The sequence below is a fragment of the Drosophila suzukii genome, chromosome 3, assembly GCF_043229965.1.
Source record: "Drosophila suzukii chromosome 3, CBGP_Dsuzu_IsoJpt1.0, whole genome shotgun sequence".
In the NCBI taxonomy this organism is placed as follows: Eukaryota; Metazoa; Arthropoda; class Insecta; order Diptera; family Drosophilidae; genus Drosophila; species Drosophila suzukii.
The window spans coordinates 18,732,029-18,750,410 of record NC_092082.1 but is presented as its reverse complement, the minus strand read 5'-3'; the positions used below and the strand labels follow the sequence as shown (position 1 = coordinate 18,750,410).

Here is an 18,382-nt window from a genome sequence, read left to right as displayed (position 1 = left end):
TACACAAATAATATAAGTAATATTATCATCGCTTTGCTCTCACTGAGAGTCCAAACACAAAAACCAACAAAATGTTTACTGAACGGAAAGAGAAGGTAGACAGCTTGACGCTTTCAAGAGAAAATGTGAGAAGTGGAAGTCAGGTGTACGAACTGAGAATATAAAAACACATGTTCACCAAACGATTTATTCAGTCGGCGGTAAGATAGCAACCTCAGCGGTCGAGTTCCGATAAAAATGAAGCTTCTGCTGTTCGGCCTAATTTTGCGGATCGTGATTCTAAGAGAAATTCGGGCACGTGAAGCGATCACCTCCATTCCAGATGTGGGTCAAATCATCAAAGATCTCGATGGACTGCAAATTGATGGAGCAACATTTGAGCGAGGTAAGTGGACGGACAAGTTAATAACAATATTTGTATCCGATGAGTGAGTATAATGAGAGGTTATTTCTCTTTTACTAAATTGTAGAAGCTTAAAAATTTGCAAATTCAGTAAAGGCGGTCAATAATGGTAGCCTCAAGAGCAAAACTCCCTGTAAGAGTATCTAAAAATAGAAAACATCTGTTTCAATAAACTAAAATTTCTAACTTACTAGTTGTAACACGTTTATGTCATGTTAAACTAAAATAACGTTTTACACTCTTATTCTAGAATTAGAGTTATAGTAAGAGTTAGAGCTAGAGCTAGAATTAGAGTTGGAGTTGGAGTTGGAGTTAGAGTCAAAATTAGAGTTAGAGTCAAAAATTGGAGTTGAAGTTGGAGCTAAAATTGGAGTTGGAGTTAGAATTATACCATTTTTTTAACGCCAAGATTCGCCAATGACAGCCAGCGACACCTAAACATTAACTTCCAATTTCAGGTGCCCCCTGCAGAGTGGACCTGCAAAAGGATCTCCCCCGTCCGGACCAGGTGCAGCCCCTTTACCTTCGTCCCGGCACGGAACTCTACTGGCTACCCAATAATGATGGACACCTAGAGATTCCCCGCGGCGCCACCATAGAGCTGCACTGCAGCCATCCCTTTGCCCCTGTGAATGGAGAGCCCGTGGATGAGGAACTCCGCTCGATTGAGGTGAAGTGTGTGGAGGACACCACTTTCGAGTGGACGGGGGCGAAAATGAAATTCCGCGACTTTGTCTGCAGTCACTCCATTCCCTACACCGTGGAGCGATTGGACAGGCGTTGTGGCGACCTCGTCACCTCGTTCTTGTATCGCGTGGGCTACGACACCGGAGATGGCAGATTTGTGGCCACCATGGAGCTGTGCCACGACCCAAATCACCTGCGAACCCACTATGCCAGCCATCAGCTGACACCGGCCAATGTGCACTTCCAGAAAAACGTGAAACGCCTGAAGTTCAGCCCCGCCGGCCATTTTACGGGCTTTGACATGGCCAGGATTTATTCGCCCAAGAGCCAGGTGAAACTGATGGCGCCCGGCCTCATAGATGTCAAGAGTGGGTTGTTCCTGGCCCGCGGACACCTGGCGGCAAAGGCGGATCTGATCTATGCCAGTCAGCAGAGGAGCAGCTTTAACTATGTGAACGTTGCCCCGCAGTGGCAGAGCTTCAATGGGGGTCAGTGGGCCGTCCTGGAGGACTCCACCCGGCGGTATGTGGCCAGCTCGGGGATCTCGGCCAGCGTGTATACGGGCACGTATGGCGAAATGAAGGTGGCTGGCAGCAAAAGCCTCCACCTGACCACCGATGCCAATAACAACGGGCTGGTGGCCGTTCCCCAGCTCTTCTATCGCGTCCTCATCGACAACGGGAAACCGACCCGCGGAATCGCTTTGCTGGGTGTCAACAATCCACACGCCACCCTGGCCCAGATCCAAGAGTCCTATATCATCTGCGATCCCGTCGAGGAGCAGGTGGGTTGGCTGGGCTGGCTGCACAAAAGCAACGCCAAGGGTAACCTGAAGAAGGGCTATCTGTATGCCTGCTCGGTGGCGGATTTGGCCCGGGTGGTCGAGCAGCTGCCACGCCCCCTTCTCCAGGTGGACGAGCTGCTCGCCTAGATAGGGGCGTTGCGGTCCGGGCTTCGATTACTTTTAAGTGAGTGCAATAAAGACTGAGGGGATTGTGTGTCACAGCTTCAATGATTCATTGTTAGAATAAATTGTACACTGCTTAGAAACTCTTTAAAATAAAAATACAATTTTTTATCGTGTAAAATGTATTTCTTTATGTCAATATATTAGTTTAATACTATTTTTTTATATTTACAAATCTTCTCATGCTTAAAATGTATATTAAAAGAATTTTTTTAGATTATTAAAATGTGAGTTTCTTAACAAAGTCCTTTTCCTGTTCTTTGGTATGACTACTAAAAGTATAATTATGCAACGACAAATACATAAAATATATAAAGATATAAGTCTATTACGAGATTTTCCACCTTTGAGATTTAAAGAGTTTCCCAAAAAGATCGACTTCAGATTTCATAAATTCAACAAGGGAATTTCCATGAGAGAGTTGTTGTTCTTGATTTAAACATGTACATATATATGTTAAAAATAATTCTCAAGAGAAAATTTGTATTAAGTAATTGAAAAACTGTTCAAAAAAAGGTGCATTTATTTTTGTTAATCTCAAGACTATTTGTTAGCAACATTTTTGTCTTTTACTTTGGAATGATAATTACAATTATGCATCGATGAATACATAAAATAAAAAGGTTTAAGTACCCACAGTCTTTATTTTTTCCATCACAATCTAATTAGATATTTTCCACTTTTGAGATTTAAAGAAAGCCCCCAAAGAAACCGACCTCAGATTTCATAAATCTAACAAGTTAATTTCCATGAGAGAGCTGTCCTGGCCCATTCTTCTTCCGTTCGCTTGAGCCAGTTTCGTGTGTGTTCAGATTATTAACGCTCGTGTGAGCTTCACGCCATCAAAATCAAATGGGACATCGTGTGTGGTCATGTGGGGGGCGGGGCCACGCCCACAAGGGGGCCCGAACCGGAAATGCTATACCCTCGTTATGCGTTTGCCTTGTTGGCGGCAGAGCAAAATCGGTGGAAGAAACGAGGATATCAAATACGGCTCGGCTGCATTACCTTCATGCCGCTCACAAAACACAATTTGTTCCACAACATTGATTTAATCCTTTTTCTTCTGGGCCACGCACACACACACACACACAACGCACAGCGAACGACACAAAAAGGCTGTCGTGAGGAATTTTCTTAAATTTTCCGCTGGGTTTTTCATGGCATTTCCCGTCGTGGAGCTGTGTCCTTGGCATTATCATGAATATTTTCCCCTCGCCCCTCCCCCTCCATTCTGCGCATTCGATACATTTCCATTTGCTGATTTGAAGCGCACTTTCCACTTTGCTCCCCAGCTCCTTTACGCTTTTCCGTTTTTCCGATTTTCCGTTTTCCGCTCGCTTAGGTCAGAGTCGGCATTTGGAAAGGGGCAAGTCGAAATTATGTTTTTATGCTAGCTTGTGCGGTAAGCAATATTTGCTCAAGTATCCCTTACAGACTGTTGGACAGTAATCATCAAATGGGGCACACAATGTTCGGAAATGCCTGGTTTGGGTTTCAAGAAAACAAGAAGGGGCTTGTTAACGGAAGTATGGGATTTATTACCTTTTAAAGGGTAAGTGCCCATTTTAGAATATGATAATTGCAATTTAGTAATTTAAAAATACCTAAATAATATTTAAAAATATTTGCTCAAGTATCCCTTACAGACTGTTGGACAGTAATCATCAAATGGGGCACACAATGTGGGAAAATGCCTGGTTTGGGTTTCAAGAAAACAAGAAGGGGCTTGTTAAAGGAAGTATGGGAATTATTACCTTTTAAAGGATAAGTGCCTATTTTAGAAACTGATAATTGCAATTAGGTAATTAAAAAATACTTAAATATTAAACATTTAAATACGTAACATAAGAGCAACTAAAAATATTAAAAAGCATTATGAAATCCACATCCTTTAGAGGAATGCTGGTAAAAAAATACATTGTATATAACCCTCCAATCGCTCTAAAAATAACCAATTAAAAACTGATTTCTATGCAAATGAATTCCCAGTCCAGAAAAACAATGAAAACTTCAAAACATCGCTCACATTTCCTGGAATTGAAATGTTTTTTTTGCCATCTGCCAAACATTTGTAGCAATTGTACTCCGCTTTAGGATACGGAATGGAGTGCAGTACGAAGTCCAAAGTCCAGACGACTTTTCTTTAGTGGCAATAACATTTCCCTTAAAATTGGGCAAAAAAAAGAGTACAACAAATTGTTTTGCTGTTGTTTGTCTCATTTCTTTCACTGACTTGATGAAAGTTTATCTGCTCCATGGAGATTGTGAGCTGGCGGCCAAAAGGAGCAGCAGCAAGGATACAAGCGAACAACGGAAAAAAGTCGAATAATTGAACGCACTTCACGCAGATGTTGTCGGGATTCTTTTTTATGTCATTGCCGGCGGTGGCTGCCAGAAGGATATGTTGTGTCCTGTGGCCTCCAGCGGAAATTATAATTTATATTTGGGTTCTCGCTCGGCCTCTGTGTGTATTTTAATATTGCCACCTCCTGGTCGGCGGAGGCCAGCTTCAGTCGGCTTTTTTTTTTTATTTTGATTAAAATGCATATTAAATATTTGGCAAGCAAACAAAAAATAAAAACACCAGAAATGTATCAAATAAAATGATAAAAAACAACACGCAGCAATACACATATAAAAAAAATAATATAAATAATTTCCTGCTACCGTCTGAATTTATTTCCCGCTGCGGGTCTTGCTTCCTTCCGTCCTGGCGATAAACTACATACATACCCTACATATACATTGAGCTACGACCTGACCCCAACTTGCTGCAAATCCTTCTGCAAGGGCATACAAAAATAAACAAACAATGGAAATGTTCCCCTGCCTTTGGGTTTATTTACATGTGCGTAAGGGCTGATGGGATTGGGGACACAGGACCTACAAAACCTACAGGAAGCTGTAAACGTTTTGATTTATATTGGAAATTGAGGTTCCTTTGACCGCCCTTTTTTTTTGGGGGGACTTTGTTCTTTAATCGATTTTTGATGAGGGGGCCCACAATGTTTATGTTAGATTAATGCAAAAATAAATAATTGGCCATGATCTAAGCTGGTTTATTGGATATATTTTATAAATAACTTTCTTTTCCCTCCCACAAACATTATTTTCTTGTAGTCCGCGCTCGAATTGGATTTTTATATCCTCAATTTGAGCCACAATTTTGTTCACTTTGACCAGCTCTCCTTTGGCCTGGCATAAAAAGCGAAACAACGAGCAAAAGTGAATAAAATACGTGCACACAATTCAAATGAAATAAGAGGAAAATATGAAAATTGGAGAGTGCAGAGTGCAGAGGAATGTGGGGTGGAGGAAATTCCGTTTCATTTTACTGGAAATTACAGTGGGGAATGCGACCAGCAAGACAGGACAAGACGACGTTGACATCCAATATCCTTATTGTTGGCCAGCGGAATTTATGGCTAACAAAGTCGTTAAGTAGGCTAAAGTGTGTGGCTTGCAGTGGATTCTGCCACCCGGCGACTGCAACTGCAAGTGAGTGGAAAATGGCCAAGTCGGGGTCGGACCAAGTCTCGAAACCCGATGCTAATGAGGTCATCAACGTCCCCTCCGGCCACCAAATCCCGGCCGCATCCGCATCTACATCATCGTCGTGGCTGCGAAATTGAATTTTGAGTACTGCCAGAGTGCGGCCAGGTAGTCCCTGATTGAGGTGTTTGATTAATAGGTCCTTCTCCCAGCCCTGTCCGAAAGCCGGATCCGAAACTTGTTAGCTGGTCAGCCCGAGATCTGATTTCCATTCCTATTACAGAAAGAGAACTGCATTCATGGCTGCAGCAAATTGTGGCAGTAACCTTAGCTTTCTCTAATTTAATCCAATTTGCTGAAATGTCCTCTCGGTTGTCTCTGCTTAAATTTTGTACGAATTTAAGACACCTGCATTCAAAGAATACTTTCAATAAGTTGTCCTTTTACTTAGCCAATTAATATATTTCCCATTTCCTTTTTGACTAATCTAGCTAATTACATGTTTGCGATAAGTCTCAGTGCTTTGATAATAATAAAATAGTACCCTCACCATCACGGGACCCAAGATGGTCGAAAGTTTGGAGTTGCCTTCACCTAAAATTCTATTATACTCTTGTTTATGGCTTGACTTTAAAGGCCGGCCCACTCGACCAAAAGACGCCAGAGGATCAGGAAGTGGGGCAGGAACAGGAAGGGGATGGGCAAATAAATTGGTTTCTGGCATAAAGGCATAAAACCATTAGATGCCAGGCTACACACACACAGGAAGGGTGCCCCGGCCAGGCTCACAGCCTCAATTTGAATATGTGCGAATATTTATGAGTGTATACCTATACCTCCCCATCCGAAAACATTTCATAACCCTAGCTATAAAAAGCTACGATAATGTCGTACCTTACTTGCTGTCGTCGCCAGGTGAGACCAAAGGGTTTGCCATTGTCCTCAATGGCGTAAAGTCTCCGGAAAGTTTGTGAATTCGCTTAAAGTGCGATGTTAATTAGGAAAGTGTAAGGAAATATAAGCACAGCACTGTTTATTTAGGAAATCATAACTTTAAACAAGTTAAAATAAAAAATTAATAAAGAATCTGACAGAAATTTAGTTATTTTCCAACAATCAGCATCTATATATGGCTGTTCTATCAAATAAAAATACAAAAAATACTTTTGAATTTACGATATGAAGTGATTTAAAAAAAAATTGAAATCACAATTCACCACAATACATTTTGTTAAAAGTCCCTAAAAGTATGCAACCATATATTTTTAGCTCAAAGTTACAAGGAATTCATTTAGAAAGACAACTGACCTTTATTTACTGCATACTTTTAGGCAGTTAACAAATATTCAAAAGTTATTTTAAGACCCTATGGTGTAGGTCCCCTATAAACACATTTTCGGTGGAAATATTTATATAGAATAGCTTTTAACTCAATGTAACCCTCTAGAAGGGCATAAAGAGCCATGTAAAATGATTGAGGGCAATCAAGTGCAACTGTGAGCGGCCCGTAAAAGCAGCGTAAAACACTGGTTGCTAAAATATGTAACAAGCCGCAGAACAACAACTGCCAGCCAAATGGGTTAACACTCAGTTTGCCCACCGTGTTTGAGGAGCATTCGGTGCAGCGCTTTTTATCATCTTTCTGTTTCTGGCCCGCCCCAAAAGTCCCGCCGTCTTGGCCACAATTGGCATGTCGGTGTGCGGTTGTTGCAGCCTGCAGCCATGTGGGCCACAAAAATGCGGTAAAAAGATTACCAAAAGCGAGCGTGCTGCAAGACGTGGAAAGGAGCAACGGCGAGGTAACAACCGCTGGTGGCTTGGAAACGACTTTGCCATGCTAACCAAATTGTTATCATTCAGTTTCATTGTGGTCCTCCAGCAAGTGGAGAACTTTAAGGCTATGCAGCTCTTGGTAATTTGCATTTGAGTCACAGAAATGGCGCAATCTCGTCATTTTCTGAAATGGGTGTGCTCTGAATTCAGTGATAGTTAAGAAGTTAAAGTAATCCTTGTGCTACGTCTTAACAAAATGTTCATTCATATATACACATTGAATTAAAAGATTATTTCTAAATATAAATTGACATATTTTTTTGTAACTTATGTTAATACGCACTTTCTTAACAGAGTTGGTTATAACTAATTTTACATAAATAATAAAAAAATTTAAACAAAGGCGTATACAAAATCTAAAATAACAATAGTTTGGTCAAATGATAAACTTTTACTAATAATTATTTTCATTAATGCTAACAATGATCCGAAAATTTGGTTAGTTAATACTATAGTTTCATACCTAAACCAGAATATCCCGATAAGCCTTATGAATTTTCAATTATGAGAATATTTTCTCTTCATTAAATGTGTTTGGATAATCCAATTAATACCGGAAAATTAATGAAACGTCTGTAATTGATTTGTTTGTTGTTGGCAATCGAATTAACCCAAAAATATGCGCCAATAAAAGGCCATTCATCTGATAATTCGGTGGGCACAATGAGGAATTTTAAAGGCAGCCCCAAATGATTTGTACTTCACAGTTCAGTGAACTTCCCATAGTTTGATTGGTGGAGGGGGACTTGGCGTTTCCGTAGTGACAAAATAGGAAAAGCGTTTGCCCGAGACACTTCAAGTGTAAATTTGATGGCCTCCGGGCGTCCGTACAAGTGCAATCAATGATAAATCTCGACGCAACAATGCGAATGGGGAAGTGTATATATAGGCCAAGCCACATATAGGCAAACAATATATATATAAATCTATATAGGATGTGAGAGCGGCGCTATGGCGTTCCAATTTTATCGCTTTCGTTACTGGAAATCAATTGAATTGAGGCGTTCACAAAGGCGATTCGAATGGATACGTTTGCCGAGGCAATCTCGAGGAACGGATAAAGGAAGTGAAAGCTCCGGTTGTTGGGGCTGACAAACACCCTACAATGGTGGTCATTAGAACGCTTTAAGGGGTGCGTACGTATACTATATGTAGACCCTACCATGTCTGGGACTTGGCCCTTTACTCCCACTCCGTCAGATTATCGCCCGGCTGACAAATTGCCGCCCAGACAACGACTTCTGATGCCGCCAAATCCCCTCTGGAGCAGACTTTAATTCTCAATGAAGTCCAAGTGAAATAAAAAATCCTGAAAACCCAGAAACATAAAAGCGAAAATGTATTTCAATCTATTTGGCACAGTCTATAGGTGGCGACTGCTGGCCAAAAAAGATTTATGGCCCGCTCTCGTTAAATGCTCTGTCAGAAGACAACAAACAAAAAGGGTTTAACTGATGGCAGGGATATGGATATTTTTCCTGAAAAGGGCGAAAGCAACAGGTTGAATTATTCAGGCGAATTCAACATGGAAATTTCATCTGCATAACTTTAGGTTGAAGAACATATACCGAATTTTTATACCCGTTACTCGTAGAGTAAAAGGGTATACTAGATTCGTCGGAAAGTATGTAACAGGCAGAAGGAAGCGTTTCCGACCCCATAAAGTATATATATTCTTGATCAGGATCACTAGCCGAGTCGATCTAGCCATGTCCGTCTGTCCGTCTGTCCGTCTGTCCGTCTGTCCGTCTGTCTGTCCGGATGAACGCTGAGATCTCGGAAACTATGGGAGTTACAATACTGGGATTAGGCACGCAGATTCCTGAGATTCCTGCGCAGCGCAAGTTTGTTTCAGTAGAGTGCCACGCCCACTCTAACGCCCACAAACCGCCCAAAACTGTGGCTCCTACAGTTTTAATGCTAGAATAAAAATTTTAACTGAAATGTAATGTTCTCATCAATACCTATCGATTGACTTAAAAAAAAGTTTGCCACGCCCACTTTAACGCCCACAAACCGCGAAAACCTGTGACGCCCACAATTTTTATGCTAGATAAAAAATTTTAACTGAAATGTATTCGTCTCGTCATTACCTATCGATTGACTCAAAAAAAAGTTTGCCACGCCCACTTTAACGCCCACAAACCGCAAAAACCTGTGACGCCCACAATTTTCATGCTAGATAAAAAATTGTAACTGAAATGTATTGGTCTCGTCGATACCTATCGATTGATCCAAAAAAAAATTTGCCACGCCCACTCTAACGCCCATAACGCTTAAATCTGTATACCGCCGGTAGGTGGCGCATTTTAATCTCGCTTTGCTGCTTGCATATCTCCATTTAGCTGAGTAACGGGTATCTGATAGTCGAGGTACTCGACTATAGCGTTCTTCCTTGTTGTTATTGGAATTCAAGGTATCATTTCAAGAAAACTAAAGTGGCTTTTATATAACCTTTTTGATGTATAATTTTTCGAAAGAAGTAATATCCACACGCAAAATAAATATATTCACTGGATTTTTAAGAAATCTCTTTTTTCGTAATTCTAATAACGAATATAATAAACTCGCAGGATAAAAATGGACTACAAAATAAACCACTTTATCTTCCAGTTGTCAAGGGCCAGTGTTGCCATTTACCGAACACGGAATCTCACGAATAATGTGGATGTGACAAGAATATAAATTTATATTACAGCAACTGTGAGTACAAATTCAGGCAGAGCCACGCCCACCGCCGCCGGGGGCGGAAGTATAACGAGCTAGAGTCCCCTTCTCCCCGAGAATGAGACTCTAATGTGACATTTATAAGTGCCGGGCGACGGATGGGCGACGTTGCATGTGCCACTCTGACGAGCTACCAGAATTACAAAGTGCATTTTTCATCATTCTCCCAGAAGGGCGAACAACTTGCACAACTATTTTTGAGATACTCATATCATGTTCTTGCTTTGGCACTTGAGTATGCGAAATTTGCGACATACTTTTAAAGTTCTTTGAGCGGCAAAGTGTTCTGAACGGGAAGGCAACAAAATCTAGATCTCACGAAAATTAGGCTGAGACGCAGCAATATGCATTATCTGTAATATTCAAAGAATCCAAATTAAAAGTTTAGCTACTCCTTGAAAATGTGAAACTTGGAAACTTAATTTACTTCTTTCTTCTCTGGCGGCCTTATCCATGTAATGACATTTTGTCATCACAACTACGTAAAGTTTCCTCTTTAAATAATCTAAAATATGATTGCAATTTGGCTACTTTATCATATACATTACAATTTATTATTATACATACTTAAAAATGTGTTTATCATCTATTTATCTACTTCTAAGACTATTGGAGACTTAGTGTTTTCGTTTGCTTTAGCGTTTTCAAGTCTTATGGCATCGTCTAAAACCCTTGTATTAACTTTACCCATCGCAATACGTAGAAGTTTGAGATTTTTACAGCTTGCAATAATTGTCAGTAGGGAAATGGAAATATCTAGTGAACAGGACATCGAGAGACACAGTTCTTCCAGATTCGTCAGCTTGGCCAGCATTTCCACACACTCTGTCGATGAGCAGAAGCATTTGCAGTGTCTTAAGCTCTGAATGCGGACCAACTGAGAGGTCTCTTTTAGAGTAAGACTTCCACCGTCTATGGACAGGTGTGTCAACTGTGATTTGGCCGCCAGAGCTGAAAGTAGAGGCTCAAAGGAGCCACTTCGGCGGATTCCAAAGTATGAGAGCTCCCTGAGTTTTGGAAGCATAGCCAGTGGCAAGTATTCTGAAGAATTCGCGGACATGCCGAACTTGAGAACCTCCAGATTTTTGCAGTAGGGCACTATATCTCTCAAATTCTTCTGAACACAGGCATAGCCGAGGTGGAGGCTGCTAAGATTGCCATTGGATTTGCAGGATTTAACCAGAGTTGTGGGTGGAATTTTCGGTACGAGGATCTGCAGATTTTCGAGGTGACGAAGCTGACTCAGGTGATCCAAACTGCAGTCTGTAAAACAAAAACCATTTAAAACCAAGACTTACAAAGATTTAATTTAAAGGAAGTTTTTAGATGTAACAAGTGTTATCAACAAAGTTTTTGTGGATTTGAATAACTTCAAAGGAATGTAATTCGGTTTTACATACTGATTTTATTTCTTACCTTTAAAAAACTAAAGTTTTCCTTACCATTTATAGCATGCATTTCCAATCTTTTCAGTTTCGGCAAATGTCTTACGGCAGCCAGAATTTGATCGAAGGGCTTTACAATGGGTGTAATGAGGAAGACCAGTTGCTTCACTACCAAGTGCTCTAACCCAATCATGCCGGCCAAAGTCTGACAAAGAATTCCAAAGCAGTTTTCAGAAGCTATACACCCATAGTTCCTGAAGCATCTGGCCGTATTGAAGTGATCCAGATCGATGGTCAAGGACGTTACCATCTCCCGACAGGTGCAAAATTGTATTAGCTCTATTCTTGTACTGTATTTTTCGAGGATATATTCGCGGTATTTACTACCGCACTGGTTGATAAAAAACTGACGAAATCGCTTGCACACTTGTGCAAAAATAATGCGATCTTCAGTGGATAGAAACTGGAATATATAGTATAGGCAGTCATCGTGGAGTTCTTCAATATTTGGTGCACTCATTGCTAAAGCGGTCAAATTAAAACTGAAATCGAAATCCCCATTTTAATCGAACGCAATTATAAGACACGTCTGAGCTTTTGGTTATGAGTAATATAGTGTTTTTTTCCCCCCGGCCAGATACGTACTCGTCAGCAATTGGCCGGAAAGCCAGTTTGCCGGGTATATTTGGGCTTGACCTATGGTAATATTTGCGTTGTTGATGAAAATCATCAGCTGATTTGAAACTTTTGAGCTTTGTGTTTACTGGCGCCATCCAGCGGATGGATCGGTTATCTCAAAAAGCTTTATGAAACAGAATCGAATTTTTGTTCCTGGTCTTTCAAAAGAAAATCAACGATCTTTTTAAGACTATTGTGATTCAGACTCATTTTTAGGGTAATTTAAATCTTTAATATGAAAAGGCTATCACTTTAAGAATTTCGCCAACTTCTGATCCCCGGCTCCGGAGTTGTTAGGATGCTCCCGTTTAAGGCGCTTCTTTTGCATTTTTTTCCTTGATTTGACAGAGTTTTCTACTTGGATATTATCTCTGTCCCTCGCGAAAAAGTGCTTAGGATGAAGTCTTAAGAGGTCGGCTATATGAGGTTGCATTGCTGAGATGTGGGGCTTGGATCGTAGGCGAGAAGACTGCAAACGGTGACCGGTGATGCGTTTCATGGCTATGTATTGTCCGCAAATTTTCGGTATAAAAATCTTAGATTCGAGGGCATTGCATTCTACTAGCACCTCGCTGCCGTTTGAGATAAGTTTGAGAGAAAATTTCTGGGGGCTGGATTCCTCATCCGCGGCTCTTGTGAATGGACCTCCATCGATGGAAGCATCCCAGGGGGCCAGACCAGCCGTCGCCGTCGTCATACGCGGCTGAATCGGTAGGCGCTGGATGATCTGGCCTTGAACTTGTCCCTGGGTGGATTCCACACAAGCTTCGGATCCTTTGGGTATTGGCCGACGACTACGTATAATGTTCTCCAGCACTACATTTTTCTGGTGCATCTTGGGTAGAAAGATCTCCGACTCGTGACCCGGGGTCTCTACGAGAACAACATTTTTGTCAGACAGCAGTTTAATGTAAAAGCTTGTCATGGTTTTGCAAGGAAGATCAGAAAAATCATATGGAAAACAGAAATTTGGTAAATAATTATTAAATAGTTTAGCAAATTTGTGTTTGAGATGTTTCTCTAGGAACTAGCTAAAGACGAATATCAATATCAAGCTCCAAAGTGTAGTTTTTTATGTGTTTACAGTTCTTGATATTAGAAAACTTTGAATTTTCCAAGATATCCTTGAGATATGTCAGCTGGACAAGCAAAATAAGTATTTGAGTATCGGAATCGATGACAATAACCGATTCACAGTCATCAACTTCGTTAGGATCCATAAATTGCATTAGTTGATCTTCAATATTGAGCCATACTTTAACCTCAAGTTCCTTTAGTCCTCTGATTTTAGTCAAGAGGTGTATATTACGTACAACAGCTGGAAACTGTGATTGGAAGGCTTCGAGCAAAGAAATAGCTGCTATTTTTGCAACTCGCTCAGTAGTACTTATTTTTTTGATTTGCGATAGGGTCTGAATAAGCTTTTGTTTTTCGACTAACATTGGGCTAAGTTCCTTTTTGCATTGCCAATCATTCAATCTCAATATAATGCTTCTATCCAATCCTTGTTTGATGGCTATTCCAATATTACCCCTACTTGTCAATATATCAATGCTGTTATAGTCAAGCCTAATGTCCTTCGTCGTTACTGTTTCCAAGTCTAAGACAAAGAGTTTCGGCAGCTTGAATGAACTAGGACCTTCTGATGACCGTGTGGGCTTTAACTCGCACCTTAGTCTTTGTAAATGGCCAACTTTGGATAATTCCTCGACTTCCTCTGATCCTAGTTTTGCCTGCTGAATTGACAGTGCTTGCAAATCAGTTAAACTATTCATCACCATTGATTTAAACAGCGCTCTTAGTGATCCCTCCTCCGGGCTTCCGAAAATTATAAACGTCTTTAACTTCGGTAACTTGGCTAGTGGTGCGTACTTGCTGGCATCCGTTTCCGGTTTCATTTGAATTTCTAGCGTTTCTAGATTTCTGCAGTATGGTGTTATATCTGCCAGTCTGCCGTGCATATCTGTGCTTGTAAATGCAAGTTCAATAAGGTTTGGATTGGATTTCACACATTCCGTCAGATCATCGGCTTCCATTGGCACATACAGGCTGAGACTTCGCAGGTTTTGAAAGTTTTCCAGATTTCCTGCCGTGTAACCTGATAAAAATACCATTTATTTATGTTCAAAGCGGTGAGTATGTACAGTGTATACTTACCTAGCATTCGAAGGGTTAAGCTTTTAAGGAGCTTCTTCTTGGCCAGAACCCGCATGGTCTTTTCAAACATTTCCACATGATCTGGACAGTAGTCAGTCTTTGGAAAGAAACTCAGAAGGCAATGCGTGAGTCTCGTATTCCCATCAATAGATATAAGAAATATATCCCAAAAAACTTTCCTCTCAGCTGAAGTGCATTTCTTCTGGCTAACGTGGAGTTCGTAAAAGTTAATGTATATGATTTGACAGGTCCACGAATGGATTTTCTCGACTTCAAGTCGCATGTACAGGCTTTTATTCCAGCACTTAAATTGTGAATTAAGATAATCATTAGTAACCGCAAAACAAATTAAGTCCCTGTATCGAATAATGTCTGGAAGTCTTCTTTCATCTTGTTCGCAATTGTTTTTTATTTGTTCAAAAATTGAATATAAGCAATACTGGTTCAATTTAGAAATATCTGTGGTCATTTTTATAAATGTCGTATTTTTTCGCAACGACGTGAAATGCTAAAGCTATTGCGAAGAAGGTTCTGCTTAAACTATTTCCGGAAATCACTAATCTGTTCTTTGCTCAACTTATCGTCAGCTCATTGAATCGATTGCGATAAGATAAAAACTACACAGAAAAACAATTTGTTAAAAATTCTTATATTTAAAATAATTTTAATCAAAATAAGAAAATAAATGTTTTCTCCAATTTTAAGGTATGATTTGTATCAGCTTTGTACATCTAGAAAAATCGTTCAACACCAAGTCCTATATTTTGGAGGGCGAAAAAGACTTGGCCAGGTGTGAGCAGACCCAAACCATTATAAAAAGCTTATAATTGAATTTTTTATAATGTGCTGCGCTGGTCGAACGACTTACCTTCGGTAGCCGTGGTTTTCATTTCTTTGCACACATCCTGGCCCGCCTTTTTTACCGAGCTTTGGCCATAAAATACTGGAGCAGCACGGCAGGAGCTTGGACTGGAACATTTAATAGTTGGGACCATAAATTCGCCTGCTCTGTTATACAATTAGGGGAAATGTTCGGGCTATTGGTTTCTGGTACATCGCCGATAGCTGGTTCGAGGTCTTCTCCTTTGTCTTCTCTTTTTATTGGCAACTTTCAGGAAAGTTGACGCAAATTGGTAGCATTAAATCTTGCTGGTTAAATGGAAGGAAATGGGTGAACTAACCAATAATTTTTACCAAGCCCCTGGATCAGTGATGGTATGTTCATTATACTCACTATTGATAACCGATTCGTGTTGTTGATGTGCTCGTTAGCAGATTGGTTTTCGTGTCCGACATGTTTTTGATTTTTACTTACCCACAAGGATTGATGTAAGTTTTCGCTTCAATGACCTGTCAGCGCTTGTCGCCTGTCCAAAAATGTGTGTAATTTAATCAGACTGAGGGCCCAGAAATAAAGTAGGCCTAATGTGCGAAAAGATGACAGGCAATGTGTTGTTAGTCCCTGCCGCAGGCCAAGACCTCTGATATTGTATTATGTTTTATCCGTCTTTCATCCGCTTGTGTTGTCTCTGATGGGCAAATGAGAATACGGCATTTGCATAAGTAAGAAAGTGTGAAAGTGGCACTGGGTTCCCTGTATCCCAGTAGCCCTGTGAGTGCCTTTTGTTTTCTCAAAAGCCGTTTTTGCGCTTTTTGACAAATGACTTAAAGCCTTTGGGGGCATCCAACGGGCCATGAAAAGGGTTCAAGTAATTTGTTGAGACTCTTGAATATTGAATGCGAGTGTGGCCCACGTGCAGGGACACAGTCGAATAAAAATGAAATATCTTTTTGGCGGGGCAACGAACCAACTGAAAAGAAAAAGCACCAACCGCCATGACACCAAATGCTTTACGTCCAAATATGGTGAAATAAAATGCTTTATGGAATTTAGCCATTACGTAACACCATCAGATGTCCCATCAACATTTCATAAGCCATTGAGTATCCAATGACCTAGTGGCGTACGTTTTTTGGTTCTTAAGTTTTAAAACACTTATGCTACTATTTTATTATTAACAATTTTTTGTAACTTTTTTCTTTGTTTTTATTAAATATAAAAAAATGTGTAAGTAAAGTAATCAACAAAACAAAGTTTAGAAAAATGTGAAAATTTCTTAAAAACCAAATTTTTAGGGAGCTTACATATGTAGCTCATACATTGTAGGTTGCAATATAGATCATTTAATGAAATAAATGGTCCTGAAATATTTATAAAACTAAGTATTCAGGAAATCTTTTGTGTTTTTCTGTATTCTACCACTTTAAATGTGAACAGTACAGATGGTCAGAAAACGCTTAGCCCAAATGAACGCCCATCTGTCTTCCATGTGCGTGATGAAAATCTCCCAAATATGAGTTCGGATTGGCTTATTCGTAATGCTTGTGCCCGGTTCCATCTCGGTTTTATTGCACCAACTTGCGAGGACTTCCGCCCAAGGAAGCGGCGACAGAGGAGGTGGGCGTTTAATCCGGAAACTTATTTATGTATGCCTTTCCGGTCGTTTCCTTGCCCGACGCATTTCTCGCATGTGTAAGTTCGTTTATTGTCGCACAGACAATCGCACAAACAAGAGTGTTTCGATGGGTGTGTGTTGGCTGTGGGAGGCTGTGGGTGGCTGTGTGTGCTCCTGGGTGTTTGGGTGGGTGTTCTCCATTCTTATGACACGCCCGCGCACACTTTCACTTTACATAAGCTCTGTGGCCGGGGGTCCTTTGAAGGGCCGAACGTGTGATTGTGCTTGTGTTGACAACACTTGATAATTCCTTGCATACACGCACTTTGACTGCAAGACACTATTATCCATTGCCGACGCATATACACATGTATCCACAAGATACTCTAGTTCTGCTTCCATTTATGTGCGCACTCTGCCCCTGGGCATCTCAAAGTTTCCTGTCTGCGGCTTTGAATTATTTAAAATTGTTTCCACGCCCCCATTTGTGAGTGGTGCTGTGATATATATTCATAGAGGCACAGATCGATGCGAGTTTTGCGAAATAAAATATTTGTCTTGGTCTATAAATTTTGATTTACAATATGGCCTGCGGGTTATCGTTTAGCTTTTAATCGTGCTTCGGGTTAAGTGAGTCTAAGTAATGGCCTTTTAGGGACCATGAATTGATTTCCGATTCCTATCTAAGGTTTTGAGACTTCCTATTTTAAGCATGGTTTTATTAAGGAAAGTAATATAACACTTATTTAATTAGAGGTATTTGATAAAGTAATATGTTTCAATAGAAATGACTTGGCTGTTAATGAATATAAAGTACAACTTTTCTGATTTTTGTTTAAAAATACATTGTAAATTGTTTTTATAAATTGATTTTTTTACGAAAATAAATGTACTATTATTTTTACCCAAACAAATCACATATAAGGCGAGTGATTCTTGTTCAGGGATTAATGCATAACTCGTGTTACTGCACAGAGAAAATTCTGACCTTCTCATCTGAGTTAAAAATGTTCTTGAAAAAAGAACAACATTTTTGAAATAAAAATGTTTTGAAGTTGAACATGAGGTATTTACATTGTATATCTCAACAAATGAATATTAGCCCAGTCAAAAAGTTTATGAATAAACTCAATTTACCTTTTCTCTTCTCACCATTACGAACAAATGTTCTCAATTCAAAAATAATGTACTTGAAAATTTCTCTCTGTGTGTGTTACCAAATTTAAATCCTGTTATTTGTTAGAGAAGCTAAAGAAGACATGCATTTTCATTTGGGCAGTGACATTGAACCGTGAATTGGTTTGGTTTTCCCCTATTCGGCGCTTCGACCCCGTGCTGTGTTAATTTAATTAACGAGCAAAGCAAAGAAATTACTTGCTGCCCCTCGATGAAAAGTTTTACAGCTGCGGCTGGCGGATACCTTCGCGGGAAAACCAAGGGAAAAGGAAAATGAATGGCAGTCAGGCCATAGATCAAAGCATGCCTGCTGAGCACGGCTTTTCCGCTCGTTCCTTCTTGTATTTGTGTGTGTGCTTCCTATGCGTGTGGCCTGTCAGCAGGTGTAGGTGTTTCTGTGTGTGTGTGTGTGTTGTGA

The 18,382-nt window shown here is 40.2% G+C and overlaps 6 protein-coding genes across 8 annotated transcripts in view; 3 read left to right on the top strand and 3 right to left on the bottom strand.

Moving 5' to 3' along the window:
* The window catches only part of RpS4 (ribosomal protein S4), a 224,377-nt gene that overhangs the window by 49,320 nt on the left and 156,675 nt on the right, over nucleotides 1-18,382 (top strand). The window lies entirely within an intron of this gene.
* RpS12 (ribosomal protein S12) overlaps nucleotides 1-18,382 on the top strand; it is a 253,421-nt gene that overhangs the window by 100,948 nt on the left and 134,091 nt on the right. The gene's annotated exons all lie outside the window — the stretch shown is intronic.
* On the top strand, nucleotides 213-2,165 carry LOC108014520 (uncharacterized). Its single transcript, XM_017080659.4, has 2 exons — nucleotides 213-385; nucleotides 862-2,165. The coding sequence occupies exons 1-2, from the start codon at nucleotides 238-240 to the stop codon at nucleotides 2,019-2,021; spliced, it is 1,308 nt and encodes a 435-aa protein (XP_016936148.4). The 5' UTR covers nucleotides 213-237; the 3' UTR covers nucleotides 2,022-2,165.
* Nucleotides 10,629-12,056, bottom strand: LOC108006384 (uncharacterized). Its single transcript, XM_017069905.4, has 2 exons — nucleotides 11,555-12,056; nucleotides 10,629-11,375 (listed from the first exon to the last, which is right to left on the bottom strand). Exons 1-2 carry the CDS (start codon nucleotides 12,015-12,017, stop codon nucleotides 10,699-10,701), a joined length of 1,140 nt encoding a protein of 379 aa, XP_016925394.4. The 5' UTR covers nucleotides 12,018-12,056; the 3' UTR covers nucleotides 10,629-10,698.
* On the bottom strand, nucleotides 12,423-13,102 carry LOC136116460 (uncharacterized). The gene has a single exon (XM_065864346.2). The coding sequence runs from the start codon at nucleotides 13,098-13,100 to the stop codon at nucleotides 12,423-12,425; it is 678 nt and encodes a 225-aa protein (XP_065720418.2). The 5' UTR covers nucleotides 13,101-13,102.
* LOC108006385 (uncharacterized) lies at nucleotides 13,129-14,885 on the bottom strand. The gene is made up of 2 exons (XM_017069906.4): nucleotides 14,333-14,885; nucleotides 13,129-14,273 (listed from the first exon to the last, which is right to left on the bottom strand). The coding sequence occupies exons 1-2, from the start codon at nucleotides 14,799-14,801 to the stop codon at nucleotides 13,207-13,209; spliced, it is 1,536 nt and encodes a 511-aa protein (XP_016925395.4). The 5' UTR covers nucleotides 14,802-14,885; the 3' UTR covers nucleotides 13,129-13,206.

Excerpts from the sequence above, each read along its gene's own strand:
- LOC108014520 (XM_017080659.4), top strand. The coding sequence starts at position 238 with ATGAAGCTTCTGCTGTTCGGCCTAATTTTGCGGATCGTGATTCTAAGA. Across the intron at positions 386-861 it reads TGGAGCAACATTTGAGCGAG|GTGCCCCCTGCAGAGTGGAC; the intron begins GTAAGTGGACGG and ends TTCCAATTTCAG.
- LOC108006384 (XM_017069905.4), bottom strand. The coding sequence starts at position 12,017 with ATGAGTGCACCAAATATTGAAGAACTCCACGATGACTGCCTATACTAT. Across the intron at positions 11,376-11,554 it reads GGAAATGCATGCTATAAATG|ACTGCAGTTTGGATCACCTG; the intron begins GTAAGGAAAACT and ends TTTGTTTTACAG.
- LOC136116460 (XM_065864346.2), bottom strand. The coding sequence starts at position 13,100 with ATGACAAGCTTTTACATTAAACTGCTGTCTGACAAAAATGTTGTTCTC.
- LOC108006385 (XM_017069906.4), bottom strand. The coding sequence starts at position 14,801 with ATGACCACAGATATTTCTAAATTGAACCAGTATTGCTTATATTCAATT. Across the intron at positions 14,274-14,332 it reads CTTAACCCTTCGAATGCTAG|GTTACACGGCAGGAAATCTG; the intron begins GTAAGTATACAC and ends TATTTTTATCAG.